At 22.2% G+C, this 11,218-nt stretch overlaps 1 protein-coding gene across 4 annotated transcripts in view; it reads right to left on the reverse strand.

Moving 5' to 3' along the window:
* Positions 1-11,218, reverse strand: part of LOC117174141 (rac GTPase-activating protein 1-like) — a 45,977-nt gene that overhangs the window by 28,343 nt on the left and 6,416 nt on the right. For all 4 annotated transcript variants that reach the window (XM_033362950.1, XM_033362951.1, XM_033362949.1 and 1 more), the window contains one exon: positions 2,183-2,594. In XM_033362950.1, the coding sequence (XP_033218841.1) occupies positions 2,183-2,594 (412 nt within the window). The remainder of the gene's footprint in view (positions 1-2,182; positions 2,595-11,218) is intronic.

Here is an 11,218-nt window from a genome sequence, read left to right on the forward strand (position 1 = left end):
ACAAAAGAACTAAAGCATTCAAAGCGAGACTCTTGAATTTTAAAATTTAATTTAAAATCCACATTAGCATTTTTAATACTCTAAATTAAAGAATCAAGCAATGAACTTTAAACTTTTTAAATTATTTTAAGTAATTTTAAGCTAGATATATTAAAAATTGAAAATTATATATTTTTTTCGATTAACCGTTCCTAAATTAGAAGTCAAATTATTTTCATATAAAAATAAAATAAAATTAATTGAAGTCGAAATCATGTTTGAAATTTTTTTCGGATCTTTTTAATATATTTTTAAATGAATTGAATTTTTCGTTCAATTTTTAGAAAATCCTACAAATTTAGAAAAACAATTTATTTTAATTTATAAATAATAATAGAACACTTATTATTTGTAGGAAAAAATATAGTAATTTTGAGAGATATTTAAAAGTTTTAATTCAGTTACGAATACCGAAATTTTTGTGCAAATACCCACAGCCGAATTTGAAACAAAATGTAGATTTTTGCAGATTTCAAATAAAAAATTTAGAATCTTTTTAAAAATTGTGAAAGAATAATAACATATTCTTAAGATATTTAGTAAAATTCAAAATTATTTTTCATTTTGAAAAATTGTTCTAACAGAAAATTTAAAAGATTTTGAGAGATTTCAAAAATTTTCATGAAAGAACTTGGAAGATTTTTATGATTTTTTTTTTTAATTTGCAAGATTTTCCAAAAATTGTACGAAAAATTTTATTAATTTAAAAATATACTTACAGGTTCTAAAAAAAATGTTAACACACTTCGTTTAAATTACTTGAAATCATTTCAAGTTTTTAATTAATTTTGAATCTTTTCAAAACTTCTAAATATCTCTTAAAATTACTGTTTCTACAAATAATAAGTATTGAATTATTATTCATACGTTAAAATATAACAACTTGACTAACAAATTAAACATTTTTTAAATAGAAAAATAAAAATTGGAACGTTAAAAATTTAAAAACTCTTCGAAATTCTAGATATTCAAATCTTTCTTCGCAAAACAATATACTAAATATTTATTCTTTCTATAAATTAAAAAATTTCAAATTAAATGGCTTCGAAATTGAATAATTTATACTTAAACAATATTTTCAATTTAATAAAAGCCTTCAATTATGACTATATTATTATGGAATTAGGTTTAAGTTGAAAATAATTTATAAAGCTTCAACCGCAAGTTTACATTTTTTAATGGCTACAAAAATTAATAAAATAATATTAGTCAATTTATTAATTAAATTTAATATGAAAAATAAATTTTTACTTAAAAATGGAATTATCGCAATAAATAATATATTCATTTCAGTTCTTATTTTAAACGGATTTAGAATCGTTTTGTCAAATAAATTATTGTTCAGTTTTTTAGACTTAAAGTATAGATAAATAAAAAAAAATTCATTTATTTATATCTACATTTTATAAAATAAAACTGTTTTTTATCCAAAATGTTCAACTTCAAACGCATTTGACTTTTAATTGTTTAAATCATCAAAACTGCACTTTAATTATTAAAAAAAAAAAAAAAAAAAAAAAATGTTGAAATCGAACTTGGGAAAATTTTTCTTCTGAAACTTCATAACATTCCAAGTCAAGAAATCATTAAATATTACTTTCAACATATTTTTTTAAACAATATATTCAAATTATAACCAAATTTCACGATTATTGGGACATTGACCTGACTTGAAAATGTATCTAATTTTTTCAAAATTCGTCTTTTTTTATAGAAAATTAATCTTCTTGGATGAAAATTTAACTATTTGATTAAAGATATATATTTTGTTGAAAATTCGTCTTTTATGGTAAAAAATCAATTTTCCTGATTAAGACTTAATCTATATTTTTGTTAAAATTTAACTATGTATTTGAATATAAAATTCTTCAATTGAAAGCGCATATCTAGCTTGAAAATTCGACATTTTTGATGAATTTTTTTGTTCATTTTGACTTGAAAATAGTGTCCTTATAGTGTTAAAAAAAATATAGCATCAAAACAGTGTGATCGATTTAAAAAAGTGGCAATTAGTATCAACATTGTAATGAATCCGAGGCCTCTACGGATCTAATAGGCGGTCAAAGATTTAAATATCCGCCATTGAAACAAGTAAAATTTGAAAAAAGTCAGGCAAATATTAAATAAAAGACGAAAAAAATACCAAAATATCCAGAGGAACGTCATTTGTCGAAGTGCGTGCAGTTTTGGATCTTCTGCGCTCTTCACTCTTTCTCCGTTTTCGTGAGGTTTGAAGAGGAGTTTGAGGATCATCATTTTCATCAGCTGGAATGGCTTCAATCACCGAAGATGCAGTGATAGCTCCTTCCTTGGGCATTGTGACAGTCGTCGTAGCAATTATTCGATCCGAATTATTAAGATCAGCAGTTTTGCGACCTCCACTTCGTCTCTTTTTAGCTGAATATTCACCGCTTGGTCTGTGTTCCTTCCATTCGCGTTTCTTTTTGCTTTGCTGGAGAATGGCACTTGTATCCAGATCATCTTCAGATTTTGAGAAACAACTTAAATCACTTAATAAGGTGCCGGTGGAGTCCAGCTCCGTTATAGTTTTCAGCCTGGAACAAAAATATTCACAATTTATCGTTTAATGCTTCCAATTGACTACATTTTGAAAGTCGAAATATATTTTATTTTCAACAAAATAGTTTAATTTTATATACGAGAAAACGAATTTTCAACAAAAAAAAAAAAAGATGATTTGTGTACAAGAAAGATGAATTTATAAATAAATGATTAAATTTTCAACCAATCATTGATTTTAACCAAATCATTTCCGGGGGGTTTTCTGGTTCGCAAAAATTTTTCACGGTCAATGAAATTAAAAAAATAGAAGAATAAAGCTACAGAATTTTCCACTTGAGGTAATAAAAACTAAGCTTTAAATGAAAGCGCTCAAAGTAGAACTGTTAAATTTTGAACTTTTAAAATTGAAATTTTGTTTTGCTGAAAGTGCTTCACATTAATGTAGGAATGACATTTAATAACAAAAGTAATTTAAAAGTTTATAATAAATATTTTTATAAATAATTCTTGTGGCCAAATATTAGAATTTTGAGATTTTTCAAATTATAATTTCCTTCAATCGCCAGAACAACTTCATGTATGACTTAAAATAATAAATATTTAATAATATTTGATAAAATATAACACTTTAAATTTTTCTAAGCAAATTAGATAAACAAATTCAAAATGTTGGTCCTTTCGCATAGAAATATTTTGTCATGAGTACAGTACGTTTGTTTATAGAGTTCAATAGCTTATAGTCTGTTATAAATTCTTGAACTGTATAAATGTATATATGATGTTTGGTTCAATTTAAATAAATATATACATTATATTAAATAATATTAAATCCATTTTCTCATTTATCAGTCTTGTCATTGACTTTTTACCAAATTATTCCTTCCAAACATTTTAATTAAGATTACCATGACTTTTGAAAAATATTTCCTTCAAAACTTGAAATTGTTAAGATTTTAAACATACAAAGATTCTTTTCTTTGCAACTTTAGTTGTTGTCTTACATATTTTAATTATTATTATATTTATAGTGGATATAAGAGATCTATTTTTTATTAATTCTTCTGATCATGTATATGTTTTAAATATTTTTGTCATCGAGGTCTTAAATATTATTAAAATTTTCGTTAGCTACATTAATAATTTTAACAATAAATAATTTGTTTAACTAGAACAAATACAGGATGGCTGTTTTAATCGACGAAATAAATTCCTGGTCATTTCTCGGTTTTTTCCCGGTTCGCAAACATTTTTCACGGCCAATGAAATTTAAAAAAAGGAACACTAAAGCTACAAAATTTTCCACTTCAGGTAATAAAAACTGAGCTTTAAATGAAAGCACTCAAAGTGGAACTATTAAATATTGAACTTTTAAGCTTGAAATTTAAAAGGTTTTGATTAAAAAATGTTGTTTTCAAATGCTCAATAGTTTACGCGTATAAAATTTAAGGTTCTAACATTTTTCAATATAAAAAAGTATAAATCTACGTTATCATCGCCAAAAAGTTGAAGTTTTAAATAAAAATTTCAACGAAAAATGAAATAGTTAAATGTGCATTAAAAAAATGTAATTAAAAAAAACGAATTTTCAACAAAATAGTTGAATTTTCAAAAGGAAAATATAAATTTTCAACATAAAGTCAATTTTTCTTCAAAAAGTTGAATTTCCAACCGAAAAGTTAGTTTTTTTACTCAAAACATTCATTTTTCACTTAATTTCCCGGTTCGCAAACATTTTTCACGGCCAATGAAATTTAAAAAATGGAACACTAAAGCTACAAAATTTTCCACTTCAGGTAATAAAAACTGAGCTTTAAATGAAAACACTCAATGTGGAACTGTTAAATTTTGAACTTTTAAAATTGAAATTTATAAGTTTTTCATTAAAAAATGTTTTATTCACATGCTCAATAATTTACGCGTTAAAATTGAAGGTACTAACATTTTTCAATATAATAAAATATAAATCTACCTAATCATTTTCAATGCTCTAAATTAAAAAACCAATCAATGAACTTTAAAATTTTCAAAAATTATATAATTTTAAGGAATTTTAGACTAGAAACATTAAACATTACAAAATTGCAACATTTTTAACTGAACACTTCTTAAATTATACATTCAATTATTTTCCTTTTTAAATAGTTTAAACATGCTTGGAAAGCTTTAAAATTTTATTTCAAAATCTTGAGAAATCTAGAAGTTGTTTTAAGTTTAAAATTATTTTGAAATTTTTTTCAGAACTTCTAAATATCTGTCAAAATGAATTTTTTCTACAATTTTCAGATTTTAAACAAAAAAAATTAGATTCTTTTTAAGAATTGTGAATGGCTTCAAAAGAATAAAAACATTTTCTTAAGATTCGTAGGAAAATTAAAAATAATTTTTCAGTTTTAAAAATTATTTTAAGAGAATATTTAAAAAGTTTTTCAAAGATTTAAACAAAATTTTCAAAAAAGATTCTAGAAGATTTTCAGAAAACTTTATAAAATTGACATGACAATTTTTAATCTTTGTGAAACTCCTAAATATCTCTTAAAATTACTAAAAAATTTTCAACAAATGTTCATTTGTAAATTATACATCAAAATTTAAAGTTTAAAGTCTCTTCAAAATTTGAACGATTCCAGGTTTTTTATGTCAAACAATTCAGTTAAAGATTCTTTACTTTTAAATATTTGGCTTCAATTTACTTGTCTTAAATAAAAATTCAAATATTGTTAAATATTTAATAATTGAATCTTTTAGACGTTAAAATCCTTAAATTTTGAACTGGTTTAAAATCGTTTTGCCTAATCATTTTTGTACACTTTTTATTACTTAAAGTACAGATAACTTGAAAAAATTTAATTTATTTATTAAATAAAAATGTCTTTTACCCAAAATTTTCAACATCAAAGGCTTTTATTTTTTATTTGTTCAAGCCTTTAAGAAACCATTTGAAAATTCTTTAAATAAAAAATGTAAGCTTAGAAATAAAAATTTTAAATGTAAAATTTTTATAGAAAAAAAATTGAATTACGCATTGCAAGCTAAGTAATAGCATAATTGAAAAACATAACAATTCTACTAATTATTTAAAAACTGTTAAAATCGAACATGGGCAGATTTTTCTTCTACAAATACCCGGTCCAGCGGGCCAGCCTGATTTTTGTTATAAATTGAAAACTTTTAAAATTAAAAGTTAAATGATTTTCATTTTAAATAGCTTAAAAGTCCTTAAAAATCTTAAAATTGTTATTTAGAAATCTCGAACATCTACATGTTTTATCTTACATTTTTTCAGAACTTCTAAACATCTTTTAAAATGATTCGAATTCTTCCTTAATTTTTTTCTACCATTTTTTTAAATCCTACAAAATCTAAATATTCTCTTAGAATGTACTTTTTGTTTTGTTTTTTATTCTTTTGAAGCCTTTCACAAACAATTCTTCAAAAGCATTTAAATTTTGTTTTCGATTATTTGAAATAATTTCAAATTTTAAATCAATTTTGAATATTCTCAAACCTTCTGAATGTTTCTTCAGCAATCTCAATTTTTTTCTAGGAATAATAGGTGTACAATACTCATTATACATTAAAATACAACAATTTTGCTTGTAAATTAAACTCTCTAAATAAAAAAATTAAAATTGTAACGAATAAATTTCAGTCTTTTTGCATAGTTTCGAATGTTCGATTTATAATTGCTGATTTTAAATGAAAATAATAATATTATTATATTATTATATTTTAAATAATAATAAATATATTATTTCAAAGTTAATTTTCAATTGAAAACAGTTTATAAAGTTTCAATCGGGCGCTTACATTTGTTTAACAACTAAGACTTGGAAAATCAATGATTATTTATTTTTTAATCCTTAAAGTACAGTTCAATAAAAAAAGAATTAAAATTTATATTCACAATTGATAAGTTAAAATGTTTTTCTATCAAAAATTGTAGATTTCAAACACTTCTAATTTTTTAAGTTTTTAAAACTGCATTTTAAAATTCTTTGAATGAAAAAGGTTTGCTTAAAAATTAAAATCAAAAACAGAACATTTTGAAGTCCAAGATTTTTGAAGAAGGCATTGTAAAGTAAATGATATAATAGAATAAGATTACAATTAAAATAATTATTTAAAAACGCGTTAAAATTATAACTGGACAGATTATTTTTCTCTACAAATTTGTAAATTTCCCAGTAAAAAAATAAATTCATTGTCACTTCCCGTTTTAATAAAATTCCCGGCCCAAAATTATAAAATTTTATATACAACACCGGTTTAATTCAAACAAGAGAGAAAAATTTTGAACTTAAGAAAGCTTAATTTTAAACTATAACTATAATAGTTGATATTTCAATTAAAAAATATTATTATTTTAAATCAAAATCAGTTGAATTCAACCAAAAAAGATCAATTTTTATTTAAACAGTTGCATTTTTAACCAAAAGAAATGAAATTTCTACCCAAAGAACTGAATTTCAACACAAAATAAAAGAATTTAAAAAAATATATAACTCTATTTTCAAACAAAGAGATGAATCTAAATTCAAAAAAGAATGAATTCTAAACATAAAATATAATGGTTTACATTTCAAACAAATTTTTTTTTAAATTTTGATTAAAAAAATTAATTTTTAACAAAAAATTTAATTTTCAAATAAAAAAGGCTAAAGTTGAATTTTCAAGCCAAAAAGAATTTTTGTTAAAAGAACGACGAATTTACAAGGAGAAATATTAAATATTTAACCAAAAAGTTTATTTTCAACTAAGAAAGATGAATATTCTACGAAAAATATGAATTTTTAATGCAAGAGGACGTATTTTTGATCGAAAAAGACGAGTTTTCTACGAAAAATAGTTGAATTTTAACGAAAACATTTATTTTAAATCATGACGGTCGTTTTAAATATCTTTGAACAAAAAAGAGCAAAAAATTGCAAGATAAATGAATTTTAAAACCAATACTAAAAATTTTCCACTAAACAATATCAATTTTTCGTACCAAAAATTAAACAGTTAAACATTCAGTTAAAAACGTTAATTTTCAACAAAAATAATAGGGATTTTCAACAATTTTCAAACAAAGTGATGGATTTTGAAATAAAGTTATGAATCTTCAACTAGAACAGTTAAATTTTAAACCAAAAAGATCAATTTTAAACCAAAATGATGACTCCTTAACTGGAACGTTTTAATTTTCACCGTAGAAGGATTAATTTGTAAACGACAAGATTAATTTAAAAATAAAAAGATTAAATTTGTACCAAAAAATACAATTTTTCAACAAAATACATGAGTTTATAGCGAAATAGTTGAATTTTCAAACATGAAAATTACTTTTAACTAATAAAGATAAATTGTTAATCAAAATTGGAATAATTAAATTGGAAGTTGAAAAAAATAATGTTTAAACAAATAGATAAATTTTCAATGACAACTATGAAATTTTTAACTGGAATAAGTTAAATTTTCTGTTAAAAAAATTACCTTCAACAAAGAAACTAACTTTCAAACCAAAAACAAAAAACACTTTTAAAAAAATAGTTACTTTATCAAAGTGATGAGTTTTTTAATAAAATTGTAAATATTTATCTGCAATAGTTAAATTTAAAACCAAAAGGATGAATTTTTAAATAAAATGATGAATTTACAACAAGAATAGTTGTATTTTTATCAAAAAGATTAATTTCAACCAAATAAATAAATTTGTTAATTAAAACGATTAAACTTCAACTAAAAAAAAAATTTGAACGAAAGAGTTCAATTTTAATCAAATAATTTTATTTTCAACCTAAAAGATGAATTCTCAACAAAAATGATAAATATTCAACTGGAATACTTAAATTTTACACGGAAAAGAAGAATTTTCTACCAAAAATAAAATGGATTTTCGTATACAAAATACATCAATTTTCAACGAAATAGTTGTATTCTGAACTAAAAAAAATTCAACCAAAAATGAATAGTAACATTCTATGTTAAAAAAAATAATTTTAAACCAAACATAAGAGTTTTCAATCAAAACAATAAATCTTAATCTGAAATAGTTGAATTTTCAAACCAAAAAATTGATTTTTACTAACAAAGATGAATTTTCAGCCAAAACCTTACTAATTAAATTTAAGTTGAAAAATTACTTTAACAACAAAAAGTAACTTTCCGTTAAAAAAAAACTAACTTTAAAAAACAAATTTGAATTAAAATTCAAATGAATTTTTAAATAAAAATATGGAATATTAAACTGAAATAATAGTTGGATCTTCAGTTCAAAAATACTCATTTTCAAACAGAAAATATTCAAAGAAAAAAACAAGTTGTTAATCAAACAGCTCATTTTTCAACAAAAGAAATGAATTTCTAAATAAAATGATGAAACTTTGACTGAAAAAATTCTTTTTAACAATAGAGTTTAATTTTAATGAAATTAATAAATTTTCGATCAAAATGATGAATCTTCAACAATATGAAAAATCTAAGAACCATAAATCATGAAAGAGTAAATAAATCCGATTGCTAATCAAATTTTTTTTTAAATAAGAAAGAAGAGTATTCTACGAAAAATAAAAATTTTTAATCTAAGAGGACGAATTTTTTATTTAAAAGGACGAACTTTCCAACCCAAACAGTTGAATTTTCGAAAATTTTTAACCAAATAGTTGTATTTTGAACTAAAAAATAATAATTTTCAACCAAAAATGGAATAGTAACAATCTAAGTTACAAAAAATAATTTTAAACCAAACATAAGAGTTTTCAATTAAAACAATAAATCTTAATCTGAAATAGTTGAATTTTCCTAAACAAAAAATTGATTTGTACTAAGAAAGATAAATTGCCAACAAACCTTTAATAGTTCAATTTTAAATTGAAAAAATTATCACAAAGTGATGAATTTTCGAATAAAATTATAAATATTAAAAATATAACTGGAATACTTAAATTTCAAACCAGAAATATTAATTTTGAACTAAAATAATGAATCTTAAACAAGGTTCATTGAATGTTTGACCAAACAAATTAATTTTCAACCAAGAAGATTAATTTTTACCGAAAAGACAAATTTTCACCTAGAAAATGTAATTTTTCGATCAAAAATTGAATAATTTAATTTTTTAATCAAAACGATGAAGATTCAAAAAAAAATTTAAGAAAGCAGTTTAACTCTCAACCAATTAATTTTATTTCCAACCTAAAATATGAAATCTTAACTAAAATCATAAATATTTAACTGGAATACTTCAATTTTACACTAAAAAAAAAAATTTTAAAGGAGAAGATTAACTTTTAAAGAAAAAGGTAATTTTATACCAAAAATAAAAACGATTTTTTGAACAAAAGGCGTGAATTTTCAAATAAAATTATGCATCTTCAACAATCTGAAAAATCTAAGATTCATAAACCGTGAAATAGTAAATAAATCCGTATCATAATAAAAATTATTTTCCATTAAATTGAGTATTCTACGAAAAATATGAATTTTGAATCCAAAAGGACGAATTTTTTTATTTAAAAGGACGAATTTTCCATCCAAAATAGTTGTATTTTGAACTAAAAAGATTAAAGTCACACGAAAAGTCAAATATTTGAATTTTTAAGCAAAAAAAGCTAATATTTTAAAAGACAGTCTAATTTTCAAACAAAAACGTTGAATATTCAACAAAAAAGTTTATTTTCAACTAAAAAATACGAATTTTCAATATAAAAGAACAAATTTTCGACTTAAAAAATACGTCTTTTTAACAAATCTATCGAATTTTCAACAAAATAATTACACTTTGAACGAAGTGGTAGATTTTTGAAAAAAAGAACTTTTAATAAAAAATAGTTGGATTTCTTATTGGATTCGATTAATTTAGTTCAAAAGAAAAACGGAAAATACGGAAAAGAAACTACGAAAGACGAGTATTCTACGAAAAATATGAATTTTTAATCCAAGAGGAAGAATTTTGTATTTAAAAGGACGAACTTTCCATCTCAAATTGCTGAATTTCCAATAAAATTATCGAAGTGAAAAAAAAGAAGATTAAAATCCAACGATAAACCAAATATTTTAATTTCGAAGCAAAAAAAACGAATATTTTAGAAGACAGTTTAATTTACAATCAGAAACGTTGAATATTCAACAAAAAAGTTTATTTTCAACTAAAAAATACGAATTTTCAATACAAAAGAACAAATTTTCAACAAAAAACTTATTGAGTTTTCAACAAAGTAATTACACTTTGAACCAAGTGGTAGTTTTTTTAACAAAAAAAATTAACTTTCAACCAAAAAAATTTTTATTTCTTATTGGGTTCGATTAATTTAGTTCAAAATGAAAAGAAAAAACGGAAATTCCGGAAAAGAAACTAAGAAAGATGAGCATTCTACGAAAAATATGAATTTTTAATCCAAGAGGACGAATTTTTTATTTAAAAGGATGAATTTTCCATTTCAAATAGCTGAATTTTCAATAAAATTATCGAATTGAAAAAAAAGAACATTAAAGTCCAATGAACAACCAAATATTTGAATTTTCAAGCCAAAAAAACGAATATTTTGAAAGACAGTCCAATTTTAAACCAGAAACGTTGAATATTCAACAAAAAAGTTTATTTTCAACTAAGAAATACGGATTTTAAATACAAAAGAACAAAATTTCAACAAAAAAATACGACTTTTTAACAAAT

This window comes from Belonocnema kinseyi, chromosome 6 (genome assembly GCF_010883055.1).
Source record: "Belonocnema kinseyi isolate 2016_QV_RU_SX_M_011 chromosome 6, B_treatae_v1, whole genome shotgun sequence".
In the NCBI taxonomy this organism is placed as follows: domain Eukaryota; kingdom Metazoa; phylum Arthropoda; class Insecta; order Hymenoptera; family Cynipidae; genus Belonocnema; species Belonocnema kinseyi.